Source organism: Ochotona princeps, chromosome 28, assembly GCF_030435755.1.
Source record: "Ochotona princeps isolate mOchPri1 chromosome 28, mOchPri1.hap1, whole genome shotgun sequence".
Taxonomy (NCBI): Eukaryota; Metazoa; Chordata; class Mammalia; order Lagomorpha; family Ochotonidae; genus Ochotona; species Ochotona princeps.
In genome coordinates this window covers 2,044,578-2,064,137 of record NC_080859.1, presented here as the reverse complement: position 1 = coordinate 2,064,137, position 19,560 = coordinate 2,044,578, and the positions used below count along the sequence as shown (strand labels likewise).

The following is a 19,560-nucleotide window of genomic DNA, read 5'->3' as shown; positions in this document are numbered from 1 at the left end:
CTGGGAAAATGTTCAAAGGAGACTGAAAGCATAACTTAAAGGGAGTAAATGCTCAAAACATCAGTTAGCTAAAGATTAGACAAGTGCACAGTATCACACTACATATGGACAGATAAACTCTTGAGGCAAGCACTGAGCCAGGGGAGCACTCCAGCGCCGGCCGCTCCGTTAGGCCAAGGGAGCACTCCAGCGCCGGCCGCTCCGTTAGGCCAAGGGTAGGGGGCTTGTGAGGAGACTGTGTGAAAGTAAGCCAACTACTCCATGCTGTTAGACCTCCATTTCTTCTTCTCATGAAAATATCTCGGAATCACAAGTGGTGGCACCCAGAACAGATTCAGTGGGTCTCTAGAAAGAGCTGCTCACCCTGCCTCCGCCAAGTCTCAGGTCACTCATCAGGAATAAGCAGCTCAGGGAGATGACACTCAAGGCCCCCATTGGTACACGAATCCCAGGGGACACAAGGAAGCCATGACAGCTCTGCCTGCCCTCCCCAGAGCTCAACCCTAAAGATAAGGAACTTCACCTATTTTAAAAATATTTACCTTACTGAGCTATTTTTATTTATTTGAGATACAGAGAGCTGGAGAGCTGGAGAGACAGACCGATCGTCCATCCACTGGCTCACTTCCCAAATGGTTGTCATGGCTAGAACTGCAGCAGGTTTCAGCCAGGAACCTGGAAGTCCATCCGGGTCTCCCACATGGGTAGTAGGGGCCCAACTGGGCTAACTTCCACTGTTTTCCTAGGCACACTAACAGGGAACTGGATGAGAAGAGGAGCAGCTAGGAATCAAACCAGCACTCCTACAGGCTGCTAGCACCACAGGAGGTAGCTAATCCGGCTGCACCACAACATCTGCCCCAATTCCAAGGGTTGGCAGCTTGTTGAAGGTGCAGGTTTGTTCTAAAGTTGACAAATACAAACCGCCTGCACTGATGGTATACAGCAGTGGCTGCAAACTTCCGGCACACATGTAGGTTTTCCTCAGGTCACAGCTCAGAGCCAGGACTTGGGCACCCAGCGTTTGGCCGCCTGACGGCAGCAGCAGTTAAGCCTCCCACGTAGTGTGGACTTTACCAGATTGGGGTGGAATTCTAGAGCTGTCTGCTCTGGTTGTCTTAGCGGATGGCTTTTCTCTGGACCCAAAGCAAGGCCTAATCTGACACTCCTATCCATGACCTGGCTCCAGGGCCAGTCTCCAGGGAAGCTTCCTGACTTGTCACCCAAGGCCGGAATGGGTTTGCAGACTCTGTAATTGAACAATCCTTCCGTACTTATCACCGTCCCTTCTGGGCTACTGTATTTCCAGAGTCTCTGGGCATTGTCAGCCCCCAGCCAATGCCAACAACCAGCAAAAGCCTACCTGATCTAACATGACAGCTGAAATGGCTTCCTTAGCAGTCAGAGGGTCAGGCACTCACTCACGCATGCATTGTGTTGTCATCAATACCCTTCACGTGTTCAACGAGCAAACCATTGCAACCCTGGAAACTGCAGCATGGTTCTGGATGATGTAAAACAAAAGAAAACAAAAAATCCTTAGAGCAGCCATGAGCAGTGCCAGAGCTAGAACCAGGAACGGGAGCTCCTTCTGAGCGGCGACGGAGCCTGGAGCCTGGGTCTGCCCAGCTACAGCAGCACTCACAGTGCCCATTCCCACTGTAGGAGGGTCCCTTCCCATGGCCTGTCAATAACCTCTGTGTTGGCAAGCTCCTCGGAGCAACAGCCATGCCACTGTTCATCTTCATGTCTCTGGCACCAGCTCAGGGCCTGGCAGTGGAACTCATTACCAATAGAGCTGCTCTGTGAATTCCAATGGAACCAACAGCTTTCTAGGTATTACTAGACCTGTATTGTCCAATATGGTAACCCTTAGCTATGGAAGAATAGAGGTGTGGTTGGAAAAGGTGAACGGCAATGTGCAAACTGTCAAATACATGTCAAATGTCAAAGACAGTACAAGATAATGTAGAATATCTCATTGGTAACGTTTACATGGATTACATGCTGAAACGGCAGTACTTTGGGTTTAGGCTAAACAATTGGATGATTAAAATTAATGCCACTTGTTTCTTTTTATTTTTTTTAAACATGGCCACCAGAAAAGCTAAAATTACATATATAGGGCCTAGCGCGATAGCGTAGCAGTTAAAGTCCTCACCTTGAAAGCACCAGGATCCCATATGGGCTCCGGTTCTAATCCCAGCAGCCCCGCTTCCTATCCAGCTCCCTGCTTGTGGCCTGGGAAAGCAGCTGAGGACAAACCAAAACCTTGCGACCCTGCACCCACGTGGGAGACCCGGAAGAGACTCCTGGCTCCTGGCTTTGGATTGGCTCAGCTCCAGCCATTGCGGTCGCTTCAGGAGTGAACCATTGGATGGAAGACCTTCTTCTCTGTCTCTCCTCCTCTTTGCATATCTGACTTTGCAATAAAAATAAATAGATCTTTAAAAAAAATTGTATTATGTAGCTTACCCTGTACTCCTATCAGATAAAGCTGAATTGATTCAAAGATGGTTTTTATAAACAAAGGATAATTTTCATGAGCAAAATACATGCCATCTCTTATCTGACTAAACCTTGTTCTCCAAGTTTTCTCTTTTCTTTTTTTTCCCCTAAATTTTCTTGGCATGACAAAGGATTTGTTTCTAACTTCTGAATGGCTGTGTTCAGAACATCCAGGTCACGTATACAAAAATCTGTTGAATTTTATCATCAGTGCGTCCTAAATTTCAAATTCGCTGTTTTAAAGGACAAGCAATAACCGTGGCTCCTGCTGTAGCAAAGGCTTACCAAGGGCATGTAACATCCACACAGCCAGCACTTAAATAGCTCTGGAGTATCTGGCTCCAAGTGCCCTGGCTTTATCTCCCTCCCCACTCAGCCTTGGCATCCTGCACTGTGCCCTCCCTTCCCAGCTCTTTCCACTGACCTCAGAAGGGGGCTGGCTCAAATAACACACTTGTGCAAACACCCAGGTGACCACAGCACTGGCTGACCTCATAAAAATAGCCACGAGGAGGCAGAGTGCTCTGTGCTGACCACAGCAGCCCTTCACAGACCCCTTCACCTGCCAGAGGTTCGTCTGCGCTGGTTCAGCATGAAGGTCGCCAGCCACTTTACTCTGTCAGCTTAGATAGCCTGGTCCATGTGGGCACTGGTGAAGTTCAATTGATACTTGAGCTTTGGGTCCTGTTGCAACGAAAATCCTCTATGCTAAAATGGAGACATTAAAATTGGCCAAGGAGAATGATCTGAAAGAAAACAGCAGCAGAGTTTCTGTGTGGGAACAGCAGAAAGAGTGGGCATTGCGAGTCTACGCCAAGACCCACCATGCCAGCAGGACATCGGCTTGCCTTTCCTGGCCTGGGGGCTGCCACAAGTCTAAAACACTCAGCGTAGTGCCCAGTGCATGGCAGCCACTCAACAAACACGAGACCCCAAAGCACAGGCAGGGACATGTCTGTCACCAACAGGAACACCACAGTCATCACCTGTCCGTTGTTGTTTAACTCCCCTGTGGTACAGCAGACGGAACAAGGCTTTTGAGTTTGACTCAGTAAAATTCTCAGTCCTGCTGGCCTGCTACCAACTTGCTCAGTGGCCTCTCTGCCCACTCTGCCACCACCTGCCTCCTGTCAGCCACACACTTCTGCCTTGGTGCCCTTGCACCTGCCACCTTTGCCTAGAACATGGATTCCTCCAGCTGCTGCTCAGCTGTCACCTCCTCAAACAACACGGCACGTGTCTTCTCATCACTGCCCACCCAACTGTTCCACAGCCGATGTATCAATCTGTCTACTTCCGGAGGTCAGGGCCTGCATTCACAGCCCCTCACCTTGTGCCAAAGAAGTGTTGGGCACATAGCGAGCAGTGCAACAAGTATCGGTTGGTGGAAGGAACAAATGAACATCAGCCTGAGCCAAGACACTGGGGTCTGGGAGCTAACCGGACCATGACGTCCGTTTCTGAGTCTGTGGCACTGGTTGGAAAGAGGCGGACCAAAACCTCTGGTGGGTTCACACAGCCACCATTCACAAATGGCCTTGAGTGAAGTTTGAGCAACACAGAAAACCCTGTGCACATTCGGAAACTGCATTTTGCTGTGACACAAAACCTGCTCCCACAGTAAAACCTTTCCCAGCCCCTCCAGGTAGGGTGGTTCTCGAACCTTCTCCCACATCCATAGGGCTCAACACAGCTTTGTTTTTTTTCCTTAATCTCACACTCAGGCCTGCCTGCTGCTCCCCTTGGAATTTGAACCCGGAGGGCAAGGATGCACCCTTAGGCGTCTGTGCAGCCCAGCACCTTATGTGGTCCATGGCAGCAGCAGGCAGTCCAGCAATGCTGAGACCTTGGTAAAAAGACCCAGCCACAGCGACTTCCAATGAGAAGTGACCTCTGCAATGGCTAGTGAAGGATGGACAGGAGGCAGCCCCTGCTGCAAGGGAGGGCTGAGCTGAGGGAGTGCAAGAACTGCCCAGGAAAGAGGCTGACAGCCAGGCAACACGTTCATGCTATTTTCACCTGTAACACTGTGCTGCAGTAGCTACCATTCTACAGAGGAGTGACCCGTGACACACAGGCCAACGGGCTTCACACCCACGCCTCTGAGGCTGCAGGTCAGAGCTGCAGCACTGGACGGCATCCCAACAGCAAGCGCTCTGACCCAACAGAGGGCACCGTTGGGGCACGTCATGATTGCAGGGTTTTCCCTCAGCCCACAGAGCCACAGACGACTGACTCTATTATATGTGGACATGTAAAGAAAAGCGTTACCATCACATTACTTTTTGTTTCAAACGTTTGGAAATTAAGGTGTTTGTTTTCCTGATCATAAAACATGCTATGTTCTCCTACACAAAAACTGCAAAGTTCAGATACACACGCAGCATTTTTCCTGCCACGGTCCCATCACAGAGAGCAGCCACCATGAACCTCTGCTCATCCCAAAGGTGACTTCTTACTGCTCACTAACTTTCCCCGACGACCTCTTGTGTTTCGTGGTTGATAACTGAATCACATGGTGAAAAACACTGAACACATTCAGCCTGACTCCTGTACCGTGTGGGATCTTGGATGGCAGCTGTGGTGTGGCCAGGCCCCGGGCGACTGTTGTGCAGGCTGTCGGCATGTCGCGATGCAGCCGCTGAGAACATTTCGGACCCAGGTGATGGATGTCCCCATTGTCACTAAAAGTGATGGGGTCCTTCCTTTCCCTCTGACAGCTTCTCCAAGCAGAAGCTAAGCTGTGCCATGCTACTGTGCCCAAGACAGTAAGGAAGAGTCTGCTCCAGGCAGAAGGTCGTAGGGAATGTTCCAGGTTGGGCAGGCTTCGGCTCTTTCAGAGAAGGGCCCCTCTCCTCATCCACCATGCCACCACCTCCTGACAAGTGTGGCTAGGGGTGAGAGGGAGTACGGTAGGAACACGAGCTCCCGTGCAAGCACTGAGCCCTGTGCTGGGAGCAGCCACCTGTAGGGGGATGGGAAGAGAGCCCTGCTCCCTCCCACTGCTCAGCACACTCAGGATCAAGGCACTGCAACACCTGAGGCTTCAGGGCACGGCTGGCCAGCACCTGAACCCCCGGCTCACTTTGAAATCACTTGGGAGGGCTCAGGCTGACTCTGTAACTTGGTGAATCTACAGCAGGCTAAAGTTTCAGCTAATTTTGTATGACCCGAAAATGACCTGATGGAAATCCAAGTGGCTCTGGGCAGCTGCCTTGAGGAGACTCAACCATCATCACCAGCAAGTCCGCACCCTGGCAGCACGCCCAGCTCTGGGACTCCCAGGTCCACCGGGACACCTTCCAGCCAACCTGGCCCTGGTCAGGCCCAGCTGCCAGCTCCTCTCCACTGCCTGCACTGTGGCCTGAGCCCTCAGCAGCTCCTTCCCAGCGCCAACAGAGACCATGACACAGGAGCGTGAGGGTAACAGTGGGTCACAGACCAGCTTGTTAACAACACAATCTGTTCTCAAATCCTGATCAGCATCAAGTCAAGACTCCGTGGTCCCTGCCCTCTTTGACCCCCTTCCTGCCTCTGTCCCTTGTCACTCAGGCCTCCTTCCCTGACATCCACCACAGCGCCCACCCAAACTGATTGCTACTTTGTCTGAGGGTAATGTGGTGCAATACTTTGAGCTGTCAGTCATTCACGTTTCAGTGTAAATGAGTTTTTGGAGTTCTCTTGAGGGTAATTATTATTTTTGTGTGTGTGGGGTGGAGGGAGGTGAGAAGGTGAGCATAAGAGGATTCCAAAATCCACCTGGAGAGAAGGCTGCAAAGGCTGGGACTGACCTATGTCCCCTTCTCAGGATGCCCTGGAACCCCACGTCCCCTGCACACTGCCAGATCCTGCAGGTGCCTTCTCTGCTTTTGCTTTATGCACCTTCCATCCGCGGTGGCCGCCGTGGCCTCGGCCGCAGTCCATCAGGGCAGTTCCACTTCCGCTCACTCTCTTCTGGCTTCCCCAATAACGTCTGTTCCTTCCTCACCCTGCTGAACGCACGGAGCAGCCAGATTGCTCCCTAGCTGTTCCCACAGAGAGCAGCGATTTTTATCTGGTGCGGGTCCCTCCTTTTCTCCTGAGATAGGGAGGGCAAGGAGGACACTTCCTGGATGGATACAGACCCAGGGAAGAGAAACAACCCCAGGCCGGTGAAGAGGGGAGAGAGCCCAGGAAGGGAGCGAGGCTTCCTGGTGTGCTCCTTCCAGGGTCTGCTCGGAGGTGGCGGCGAGGGGCAGGGCAGGGGCTGCCAGAGGAGCACGACTTTCCCACTGGTGACTAGGGCCCAAAACCGAAACAGCTTTTCAAGAATGGGCGTTACGCAAACTCAGGCATTCCCCCACGCAAAAAGTCGAGGGCCTCTGTGCCATACCAAAGTCCCCTTGGCCTTGAGCATAAGGGGCAGGCTCCCGCAGGGCTGCCCCAGGGGGCGGACGCCAGCGCCCAGCCCCCCTGAGCACTTGGGCGGGACCCCGAGCGCGTGTCCGGGGCGCAGGGACGGCCGCACTACTCCTTCCCGGGCGCCCACGCGCGAAGGACTCCCCGGAGCTCGCCGAGCGGGCACCCCCCGTCCCCCGGCCGCGCCTGCTACCTGGCGCCCGGCTCCTCGTCCGACTCCGCCGCCGTCCCGTCCTCCTCGTCTTCCAGCTCCTCTTCCTCCTCGCTCGCCAGCTCGCGGGCCGCCTCCTCGTCCCCGTCGGAGCCGAGGACGCCGTCGTCGGCATAGGTGCTGTCGCTGGTCGCCATCGCGCCTTCCCGGGCCGGGCCGGAGCCGGAGTCGGAGTCGGAGCCGCCCGCGCCGCGCCTGCCGTGCCCTCTGCCCGGCCCGGCCCGGCCGGCGGCTCGGGTTCCTGGCGTGAGGGGGGCGGGGAGCAAGCGACTTTAAATAGAAGTTGTCTCAAAGTTTGGCCCGGCCGAGCGCGTCCCCAAGCACCCCGGCGGGGAGCAACATCGCGCGCCCTCGCAGCCGGGAAAGAAACTGAGGCAGCTGAGGCGGCACTGCCGCGGTCCCGGGGTGCGCCCCCTCGCACCCGCCTCGCGCAAGGGCCGCTTCTGTCCGCCAGTCAGCCAGCCGGGCGTCCTCTCCCTCAGGGGAACCCGAGTGCAGCGCTCGCCTCACACCTGGAGGAGGCGTCTTCACTGCAGCCCGAGGCTGACTTCTGACACGGTCCAACGGCTCCCACCTTCCCTTGGCCCTTGGGAAGCTAGCGTTTAAACTCCCCCTCCTCCGCTCAGCCCACAACGTGCCCCCATTGCTCCCTGCCCGCGCCGCCCCACCTGTCTGCTCCTTGACTGAAAAGTCTGAGGGCCCAGAATCGTCCAGAATCGTCACTCCACCACGCTTTCCCTCGTGCCGCTCATCCCGCCTGAGGTTCCTCCACTTTTGTTCACCTGCTTCCTGTCAGCTTTCAGGATCACCAGGTACCTCATCCCCAAACTCCACAAACCTTCAACTAGCCACATACCTAGCACGGTATCAAGGTTTTAAAGGGCACCCCCAGCCAAATCACAGGACCAGACTGGATTGTATCCACAAGCTGAGGTAGAAAGATGCTTCCTTGCTTCAAGAGAATGGCTTTGGGCCAACACTCATTAACCCAAATAAGCATGTATACTCAGAGTTTAATAGCAGCCCTTCTATATTCCTTGCACTTAATTCAAAATCTTACAAACTTAAGTCTACAAGATTTGCGAGTGTCTTGACGCAAACCAACCCAAAATCCAGAATTTCAGTGCACGCCACACGTTTTGTTATTTACTTACGTGAAAGCCAGAGACAGAAATCCTCAATTGGTGGTTCACTTCCCAAATGCCCCAAACTGCTGAGGGCACAAGACGCTAAAGCCAAAAGCTGAAACTCAACCTAGGACTCCCACAGAGGCAGCAACACTGCTTCGGAGCATTTGCCTTAGTGGACTCTGGATCGGGGAGCAGGGCCAGGGGTTTGAGGCCCGCAGTCCTTACGGGTTGGGGCTTCTCAAGACTGTACATGTTTGGCTTAGGAACACATGAATAATACAGAAAGCTCAACAGCGAAAATGGAAATCTAAGACTGAAAATTATGACAACTGGTTTTTAAATTCTCTTATGCCTAACAGCCCACCCCTCAACTTAGTCTGTGATAAGAAGCAAAATCTTGGGCTTCAGTCCACTTAGTCCTGGGTTTAAGCTTGCTTACCTCATGATCTATCTGTTCCAGTAAGTTTTTAGAAAGCAGTGACAAAGGTGAGACCCCTCAAGACTGGGAAACCAGGAGCATGGGAGGGGTCCGTGCTGAGTAACTCCCGAGGCTCTGCTGTGGAGCCATGCACCCCCACTGTCACCACCCCTGAGAGTCCACAGGGTTACCGGACAGACCCAGGACTGCTTACAGACTACCCAGGCACCACCAGATCTACTTTCACTAGAGTCTGGTAAGAAAAGTTGCACAGTGCATCATAAATTTTAAACAAATTTCCAAGAAAAATAATTAACATAAAAAGCTTAAATATATTAAAATTGCTATATATCAGCAGCCTTAAAAAAAAATTCACCTTTGTAGAAATTCTTCCCTAACAATTCCAGAGAAATGAAGCATCAAGGATGCTCATGTGGCTTAACCACAAGAGAACTTGAGACCAAGATTCTTCGTGCTATTCAAATCATCAAACGATATTATTTAAGTATTTTTACTTTTTAATTAAAGCTATTTAGATTTAAATATTGAATCAAACACAATAACTGGATTGAGCTTACTTCAAGATAACCAGTTTCCCATCTCATCTCAAAAGAACTGCACAGAAAAAAACACAACAATTTCCATATATAAACTTTATTCCACTTATCATACAAAAATTTAAACTTAAAAGAAAATGAAAATATGCACCTTTTACAAGTCAAGAGAAAAGCAAAATTTTAGCATTTGGTCTTCAAAAAATACATCAGAGGTACAAAGTGTGCTACAGTAGGTCTAAAAGTTGTACACAGTCCTTTTGAAAAAAGTTAAAACTGGTTTCAAGATTACTTTTTACATTTAAATTTACAGATATTTACACAAATCAAAAACCACCTTAATAAACACTGTAGCTTTTTTTTTTTTAACAGTCACCACTACTTCCTTCTTATGGAAAAGTAATACTAAAAAAGGTATTTTATAACAAACATTAAGTTCTCAATTGATAATAATTTTGCTATGTTTTATCTAAAACATTTTGTAGTGGCTTACTGCCTAAAAATTCCAGTTTAGATTACAATCCTATAATTGTACACAGAAAACAAAATCTGAGACTACAAACAGGATATAACCTTCATTTTGATCTTTATTTTGTTGTTCATGTCGCAGGGAAAAGGGAACCAGGAGCAGGACAATGGGAAGTGGAGAAGTGCACACTGCACTGCCACAAAGCACGGGAGAACTCATCTTGTCAAACGTCTATCTGGAGCCGATGCTCTGGCTGCTGTAGGCGTGAGTGCTCACCGAACTGCAGCGCCCGCTGTCTCAGCACTGAACTGAAAGCCACCTTGCGAGTGGGCACATCCGACACGTGTGAAATACTAACAAAACAGTAATAGGGGACGCACGAAGCCTCAGCCCATGCCAGCAAGTCAAGCCCAGGGTTTCATGATCTTTGAAGGAAAGATTCCATTCTGCTTCAAGTAACTGAGCTCACAGACTCGAGTCCTTACTTTACCAGAACAGATTCGGACAAGCTATTTCCTGGAGGTTGTTAGACTTCAGCACTTACCAACTGAACCTTCTCCAAAGGTCCACACTTCCTGTCAGTACTAGCATGTGGTACAACAAACTGAGGTTACATCAAAAATTGTAATCTGTTCAGGTCATTTCCCAAAATATATTTTATCTGGTCTTCTGAATATCCATGCCATAATATTAATCATCATCAATGTAAACATTTTCAAAAATAGATTTTAAATCAAAGGGTTTTATTAGGAAATGTCATAATAAAATATGCAATCTTTATTTAAGTATGTCCTTTAAAAAATAAAACATGAGAATGAAAAGCACAAGCACGAAGGAGCCATGATGGAGGTCCATGAGGCGCGGGGAGGACCCCAGCTCTTCACTGCCCGTGGTGACAGCAACAAGAGGCCGGTCATCTCTTCAGGACAGTGTGTCTCAGGGGGAGGATGCTGTTCAAGTCTCTCTTGTTTTTCAATCTGTGCCATGACTGGAAGAGACAGAAGGGATTCTTACAATCCAAGAGATGCAGAAAAAAACCAGGAGACTTGAAAAAAACAGTTACAGCAGTTCCCCTCCAGGTGGAAAACTGTGGATGATTTTTTCTTCTTTGTTGGTTATTTCCCAAGCTTTTGGTTAGCACAAGGATTTTTTTTTTTGTCCCCGGGGGAAAATGCTATTGTAAAACTGTACTGCTGTAGATTCAATTCTCTAATGAACAAATGGGCACACAGGAGGTACAAACAGATGCAACTCACAGATAAAACAAATATCTGGATTTCAAAGACTAAGGGAGAAATCTTCAATTACTTGATTGACCATTTTGTATCTTTTACTAACTTTTCCAATTCAAAACATTTATGAAGGAGGGAAGAAATTTATAATAAAGCACATTAGCTATGCTTTAGAAAAAAAATGAATGGAATTTATACCAAAAAAATAAAAGAAACAAATTTTTGTTCACAAACTAAAAACCTGGCTCTCTACTTGGTGCTGAGAATCGCTGTCATTTCATTGCCACTTAAGCCATTCAACAGACTGGAGGGATTGGACAATGGAACACACCTGCTTACTTATCAGTAAGAACAGCAACACAGAATGCTCCGAGTTAATTTAACGTTACACAAAAAATATTCCTACTTGGGTTTTGGCTTAAAATGAAAGAAACTATACAGCGTAAATATTCTATTCTAGTTGACCAATTGAGAAGCCTATCTTTTAGGTATCAATGAAACTGTCCACCTGTACATCTAGAGGATGAAAAGCTCTACAGTGGTCTTCACAGTCCTTGGAGCCTTCTCTCCTGGGACTCATCTGCACCTGTCGTTGGCTCTACCCTGGACTGTGGCACGCCTGAAGGTGGACACTGTATGTGGCGATACACTGATGCAGACACTGGCTCTGTGCACACGCGCACACACGTATACAGTTTTAACATTTCAGAATATAAAAATAAACTGGCCTCTAATTCCTTGTAAATTTAAGGTACAGGGAAGAAAAGGCAGAAGTTAAGTCATCAGCTTCTAAAGCTGAAATAAATTCCCTAATCATTTATGGAGGCAAAGAGTCCATTTGATTTTATGCATTTTTTGGTGGGAGAAGTAAGCCTACCAAGTAAGCAAAAGCTATCTGAAGGAAAGCAGCCAGTCTCTGGAAAAGCATCCCTTACTCAAGCAATACGTGCCTCTATGCACCAGCAACGGCTGCCTACTGTGCCCTACCACTTCTGGAGCCACTCTGACACACTGATACCTTTAAGAATTGATCCTTGATCATGTCAAACTTCTGCTTTTCATGCACAGCTCTCGCTGTATTTGTTCCATCAAAAGGTTCTGCAATGGGAAGAAATTGTTAAATAGTTATGAAATTACCACTTTGTGGCACTTCTTCAGCCTGCAAAAAGAGTAACCTCATATGGTTAAGCCTGATAACTTTTATTTGACTTATACATATAGAAAAGTTTAACATGACTATGAACTGTCTAGTAAGGTGGAGCGAATTCAAGTGGCAAGATGACTAAGTCATTGGCATAGACAGATTGTCTAAATCCTAAAAGGAGCTATAACATTTGAAGAATCATAGGAGGTCAAGGATCCACCAGTAAGAAAATAAAAATTAACTGCAAGAATGGAAAGTCCTCAAAAAGAGGGGCTAGCATTTGGCACAACGAAATCAAGCTGTTGCCTGCAATGCTGGCATAAATAGCTGTTCCAATTTCAGCTCCTTGCTAATACAGCTGGGACAGTGGCAGGAGATGGTCCAACTTGGGCTCGTCATTCATGCAGGAGATGGATGAAGCTTCTGGCTCCTAACTTGAGCTTTGGTCCAGTACAGCTGTTACAGCCACTTGAGACTGACTATTTCTTTGTTTCTCTCCATCTGTCTCCCCTCTCACTGTAACTCCTTCAAATAAATAAGATAAACATTTAAATCTTTTTAAAAGTATTATATTAAAGAGTGGTGGCTAATGTCAAGTTTCACTGACAGGTAGTTTTAAATTTAATTTGCATTTAAACAGCAGGAGAAAGTCACTCGCCCCTCCAAGTAGAGCATCAATTTGAGAGAACATGAAGGACAGTGCGAGGAGTTGTAGCGGGAGTGCCTGCTTTGGAGGGAGCAGGACAACAGGAAGCAGGGAACACAAGTAAACACAGGGAGTGGTGTCACATGGACGTGGCTCCATGTCCACACACCCTCCTGCTCACTGTGCACTGCAAGACGAAAACCAAACAAGTAAACATAGGGAGTGGTGTCACATGGACGTGGCTCCATGTCCACACACCCTCCTGCTCACTGTGCACTGCAAGATGAAAACCAAACAAGGGGACACGGGAATCACAGGTGACAGTGAGAAGACGTGTCGGGGTGGGTGGGTGTGTGGGTGTGTCTGTCTGAAGGCAACAGTGACAGAATGACTGGAATAATAATGCCGGCAGCACATTAAAAATGAACACAGATTAAGAAAAATTCCCTTTAGTGTTCACTGTCTAAAATGGCTATTTTTAAAAAGTTTTTTGGTTTTTTTGTTTTTTTTTTTAAATTTGAAAGAGAAACAGAAAGCCAGGGAGAGAACTTGCAAGTACTTGGGCCAGTTTCCAAGGCCTTCTCAGGAGCACCAGCAGGAAGCTGGCTAGAACTGGAACACTCATTCTGGTCCCGTGCTGCAAGGGCGGGGACTCAACCTGCCGTGCCACACTGCCGGCCCCTGTTCCTGATGGTATCATGCACAGCAATCTATAATCCTGTTAATATTCAAAACATATCAACTAAAATATACACGCACTACAGAATTAGCAAACAAGATATCAAACCATTGAATTTCATAGTCACAAACTCTTAAGCTGTTGCACATAATCCAACAGGCTAAAACTAATGTTTTCTTTCAATGCCGAATCTTAACCCTTCCTTTGACAAGAACAACTGTGTCTCTCAAAGTCAATACCCACTGATTTCAGACGGTAGGAATGTCTCAAAAATCCACTAAGTGTAACTTCAATTCATTTAATTTTTAAAACCCAAGTATTGTCTGTATGAAGCTAGTGTGTTTTTCACAGGATAGAAAATTACATTTTCTGAATATTAAATCATCCCATAAAGATGATCCTTCCTTCCACCTGTAAACCATGAGTTTAGGTTTCAATCAATGACAAGTATGAGAAATGCAGAAACGCAGCTTCTCCACATGGGAGACTCCGAATTCCTGGTCACAAGTGAGACCTCTTCCTATTAGGAATATCAACTCCCTAAATTCATGCTTGTTTATCAGACCCAAAGAATTTTAGATGATCCTTCACTTAAAAATTTAACACTGAAAGGCACAACCCGCAACACGGGGCTGCTGGGGGATGCCCGGAGGAAGGCTCTACCTTCCACACAGATGTATTTGTTTCTCCACTCAATGCCGTCAGGCCTCGGAATGGCTTTGGCTTCACGAACTGAAATCATCTGACTGTTCCAGCTACAAGAGGAAAGACATTCGTTATGTCACGTTTCCATAATTTCTCATTATTTTTATTCCATCAATGGTAAGGCTAACTCGGACACACACACACTTGCCCCAACTCTCTTTTCTTCATGACATCTACCTTCTAACAGTTCACTTTATAATACTTACTTCGTTTATATTCTCCCCAAATGGAAAATATATATAACCTTCTATTGGTACAAAAAATTTGAAAGCTTTATGTACTAAGAGTTTTATACACAAGAAAGTCTGGAGAAGAGCCGGTGCCCCTTTTCTCCAGCATACAAGCCTTCTCCTCTGGGTCAGCGAGCGCAGGAAGACGTGGGGCTTCGGCCTCCGAAAGGGACGCTACTCAGCCTAGGAAAACCATCATGGCTTTTTAGAAATAGAATTCCTATTCCACAATAAACACACAAAAATGAGGTGGCACAGTGTCATGGCAGACTTGGCCGCAGCGCTGGCATCCCACATGTGAGCCGGTTCCTGTCCCTGGTGCCCCACTCTCCTGTTGAATTTGGCAGAAGACGGCTCCTATTCTCGGGCCCCGTCCCTGTGTGGGGAGTTTAGAGGAGGCTCCTCTGGCTTTGGACTGGCTCAGCTGATCAGCCACTGTACCCATTTGGGGAGTGAATCAGTGGACGCAAGACCTGTATGCCCTCTTTCTGTAAAAATCTGCCTTTCAAACAAAAATAAGTTTAAAAAATTGCACATAAGAAACATATGAAATCTGTTCCCCTTATGTAAATAAATGGTATTTTTAAAAATACACAAGAAAAATAAAAATAAAAATTAAAATATATAAGCAAAAATTTGTTCCAATCAAAAGTAACCCAGAGGGCTGACATGGTGGCTCAACAGGCTAATCCTCCACCTGCAAGTGCCAGCATCCCAAACTTTTCAGCAAAGCTATGAACAACCCTTAACTACACCCCTATATTCTGAATTCAGAACTCCCAAGAGAACTTTCAATTTTGGCCAGCTTGATGATATACTCTGATTCCTGCATATATCACTCTCAAAGAAAAAAGCAGGGAATTGATTTGTATATCACATTAGCACGTTTACTCAAATAGTAAGCATTCATTTTTTCCCCAAGTTTGTCTTTGGAATTCCTACAAAACAGCTGCTCCAAAGCACAGCTTCCATGTGGGATCCACACACAGGGCCACACAGGTCTCTCTGTGGCTGGGGGCAGCCAAACACCCAATGAGCTCACTGAAGTTCAGTACCTTATCGTCATTATTAGCTACAAGTATGAAATTAATTTAGTTTCTAGCACTGCACTCTTCGATACAGTTTTATAAAGCACTCTTTCTGGGCAAGTTTCTAGCACTGTAACTGGCACAGTGTGCAGCATTCACTTCTATAAAAACAAATAAATCCCAAGTTCTACTTACTCAAATTCTGTAGCATAATATTTAAGAAAACCCAGCAAGAGGTCTCCAAGATTTGATTCATTTTTTGAGAGGTAAGGAGGAACATTACATGGGGCTTGATGTACAAGGTGGAGCTGGATGGCAGGACTAAAAGATTCCTGTTAAAGAGAACACAGGCATAGTCATTCAAAACTCACATGAAGACACTTGACAGTCATCTAGGCTCTCTGAAGACGTGATACTTGTTCATACTGGCATTTTGGAGACCTGAGATTTCACCAGCATTAGTAGTACCCTAGAATGTAACTGAAAAACATGCTGATCTTAACGTATCACTGAGCTAACCAAACAAATGCCCTGGTGGCAAGATTCCCTAGTACGCCAGTAAGAACTCATACACACCAAGATCCCAGTGGCCTGCAGGTGCACAGGCCAATCTCTCCCTCATTACCTCTGTACGAGCTGCACCGAGCACAATGGTAACTGCCACATCAGCTCCTCCCAAAGACACAGACAGAGCTCCCACAAGGAGAGTGCAGTAATTGTGAGACTTTCACTACGCTAATCACATTGCTAGACTTGTATCTCGGGGAAGTTTTCAGCATGAACTGTCAAAATGCGGCAGGGAAAGGAAGGACAGTCAGCACAGCAGCAGGCAGCTCAAGCAGCACTGACGTCAGGCGCTGGCGATGAAGCCCAAGCAAGGCTCTCATCAGAAAACATGCCACCTCTGCCTGTGGCAGGCTTCTCATTTTTCATATCTGCACTTTTCTTTATTAGCAGCAAGTTTTGATTTTGAAGAACACTAACTGAACGACATAGACTCTCAACATAAACCCACACTCAGAAATAATGTAAGGAAACTGGACAGTGCCATCAAGAGTGCTCTGTCCTCTTCTACATTTTCAAAACTGCAAGCAACTGGTTAAGGCAGAAATGACTCAAGCTAAACTCATCAACCATTTAACAAAGCAACTTTGGGTTTACAGATACTAATTCAACAAATACCATCTGAATAAGCCCAAGACTAAATTAAACAATTCTGGCTTCCTATTTAACCAGCTGTTAGTAAACAGCAATAGAGCAGTCCTGAAACAAATCAATGAAAACACAAGAGCAGGGGCGGGAGTCCCTGCTAAGCCTCAGCAGGCTAAGCCTCAGTGGCTCCAGCACCCCCATGCACACCTGCTCGGGCCCCAGATGCTCCACTTCTGACCCAGCCCCCCACCAGTGGCCTGGGAAAGCAGCAGAGGATGATTGAGCTCCTTGAGCCCCTGCACCTGCAGAAGGCAACTGAAGACTCCTGGCTTCAAACTGGCCCATCTCTGGCTACTGAGGTTATCTGAGGAATGAGCGGCAAATAGAGCATCTCTCTTTCTCCCACCTCTATGATAATGCCACTTTAAGAAAAAAAAAAAAGGCAAAAAATAAAAACATTTGCTCTTTTGTGCCATTAACTAGAATTCCACCAGTAAAGCTAGCTTCCAGGAAGTTGCCTTTTTCTCAGAAGAAAATTTCTACTCCAGCCCTAATTCACGAAGCTGGCAGTCCCGAATTAGGGGCTCTCTTACTACGTGTGAAGGCTGCAGGAGCTAAGACAAACGCTGTCTAGCAAAGGAGATGGTGGGGAGAGAAGGGAAGGCACCTCCCTTTGTAACAGAAGGAAGAACAGAGGTGCTGCCTGACACGATCTTCTCATATCTGATACTGGACTTAGAATAACATTCTTTGGTCAGTGCTGTGGTACAACAAGCTAAGATTAAGATTTATTTATTATTTTTATTGGAAAAGCAGATTTACAGAGAGAAGGAGAGACAGAGAGAAAGCTCTTCTGTGCGCTGGTTCTCTCCCCGAGTGGCCACAACAGCTAGAGCTGAGCCAATCTGAAACCAGGATCATGGAGCTTCTTCCAGGTCTCCCACGTGGTGCAGCTCCCACATTTCCAAGGCTTTGGGCAGTCTTCAACTGCTTTCCCAGGCCACAGGCAGGGATCTGGATGGAAGTGGAGCAGCCGGAATATGAACCAGTGCCCATCTGGGATCCTAGCATGTGCAAGCAGAGGACCTTAGTCACTAGGCTACTGTGTCAGATCCAGCTCCTTTTTTTAAAAAAGATTTATTATCTTTATTGGAAAAAATCATACACAGAGAGGAAGAACTTCCATCCATTGATTCACTCCCTACTGTTGTAGACTAATGCCTTATTTTGAGCTTCTCATAAACAAATAGGTAATGACCTAATCTATGAAAACATTTTCCAGATATTTGTATGATGACATTGGCATACATAATTTTCCATTTCTCTTACAGCAATGCCAAGTTAAGAAAAATTTAATTATAATTCCTTGAAAAACTGAAAAATCTGTTTTTGTCTAATAATGGCAAAAACATCTTTTAACAAATTTCACCATCTTCCTGAGGCTGCACCATAATAACTGACTTCACTTTCAAAGTTTGAAATTTGGACAAATACACACTTTACGGAAATAAGCCAGACTGGCTACACTTGTACTTGGCAATTGTTCTTTAAAAATATGTACTTACGGCCCGGCGCCGTGGCCTAGTGGCTAAAGTCCTCCCTTGAAAGTGCCAGAATCCCATGTGGGCGCTGGTTCTAATCCTGGCAGCTCTACTTCCCACCCAGCTCCCTGATTGTGGCCTGGGAAAGCAGTCGAGGATGGCCCAAAGCCTTGGCAGTCTGCAAGCAGAGGAAGTTCCTGGCTCCTGGCTTCGGATCGGCGCAGCATCAGCCGCTGCGGTCACTTGGGGAGTGAATCATCAGATGAAAGAGTTACCTCTCCGTCATTCCTTCTCTCTGTATATCTGACTTTGCAATAAAAATAAATAACTAACTAGCTAACTAAAAATAAATCTTTTTAAAAAAGATGTGTTTAAATGAAAAATGATGGTCTACATTTCCCATTTCCAGAAAACAAGAAAATTTCAGTTGCACAATTTTCTAGCACTGTGGATTAACAGGCCCTAGAAATAAATGCTGAGCAAGCTCGCCAACAAAAGGAAGACTGATGATATATGTTCAAATTCCTGTCAAGCTGTGGTCGAACTGCAAACAGCCATCAGCCTAGAGATTTATGTGAAAGACTGATCTTTAAATTTCTTAAATTATATTTTATATTAGGGAAATTGTTCCAGTTCTAAAATCAGCATTAACACTCAATACAAAGCAGAGATACTCCAATGATGTGCTTAAACACACAATCTTTGGGGACCACAGTTGTGACCTAACAGGTCAAGCCACTGTCTGGGATCCAGCATCCCAAAGAGGCTCCATTTCTGATCCAGCTCCCTGCTAACGGCCTGGGAAAAGCAGCAGAAGACGGCCTAAGCGCTTGGGCTCTGCTACTCAAGTGGCAGACTTGACAGAGCTCCTGGCTCCTGCTTCAGCACGGTCCCTTCCAGCCCCAGCTACTGCTGCTGGCCATCTGGAGAGAGAACAGGCAAATCAAAGATCTCTCTCCATCTCTCCCTCTTTCTGTAACTCTTTCAAACAAATAAACAAGAAGCACATAAACTCTGGAAATAAACTAGATTTAAAACTTCTAATCTGAACTCTATCAAGCTACAAGTGTAACTTAATCATCTGTAAGAAAAGTAACAGTGTTCACAGGGTTATAACAACTGTTAAAGTCTAACAGCAAAGGCAGCCTACAATTGCTTAGGATATTGCATGTAATTAGTATCTACACATGTATACACCACATGAATAATATAAATATAACATTTATATTATATGATTACTTCATGAAACTTTCAACGTACTGTTTCAAGATTAATTTCCTTACAGTTGTTCAAATTTAAGTAATGTAAACTTTAATGTTTTCCAGTCATTTAAAAATTAATCTTCACTTAAATTTTCTGTCTTCTCAAAGGTATTCCTTACAGCCTGTTGCAGACATAAATTCCTTCTCTATGTTCCAAAGGATTTTAAAACACGAAGTTTTTATATGCACATCCTTGTATGTGTATGTGTTTGTGTAAAATGTAAGTTACTTTTAACATGTAACTGCACAGATA

At 46.5% G+C, this 19,560-nt stretch overlaps 2 protein-coding genes across 3 annotated transcripts in view; both read right to left on the bottom strand.

Moving 5' to 3' along the window:
* Window positions 1-7,470, bottom strand: part of CMYA5 (cardiomyopathy associated 5) — a 55,355-nt gene extending 47,885 nt beyond the window's left edge. The window contains exon 1 of the mRNA XM_058656186.1: window positions 7,100-7,470. Coding sequence (XP_058512169.1) covers window positions 7,100-7,254 — 155 coding nt within the window. The 5' untranslated portion in view covers window positions 7,255-7,470. The remainder of the gene's footprint in view (window positions 1-7,099) is intronic.
* A 1,833-nt stretch (window positions 7,471-9,303) lies between these two features.
* TENT2 (terminal nucleotidyltransferase 2) overlaps window positions 9,304-19,560 on the bottom strand; it is a 47,472-nt gene continuing 37,215 nt past the window's right edge. For both annotated transcript variants that reach the window (XM_004586238.3, XM_058656286.1), the window contains 4 exons: window positions 15,548-15,684; window positions 14,053-14,144; window positions 11,939-12,018; window positions 9,304-10,676 (listed from right to left, as the gene is read on the bottom strand). In XM_004586238.3, coding sequence (XP_004586295.2) covers window positions 10,602-10,676; window positions 11,939-12,018; window positions 14,053-14,144; window positions 15,548-15,684 — 384 coding nt within the window. In that variant the 3' untranslated portion in view covers window positions 9,304-10,601. The remainder of the gene's footprint in view (window positions 10,677-11,938; window positions 12,019-14,052; window positions 14,145-15,547; window positions 15,685-19,560) is intronic.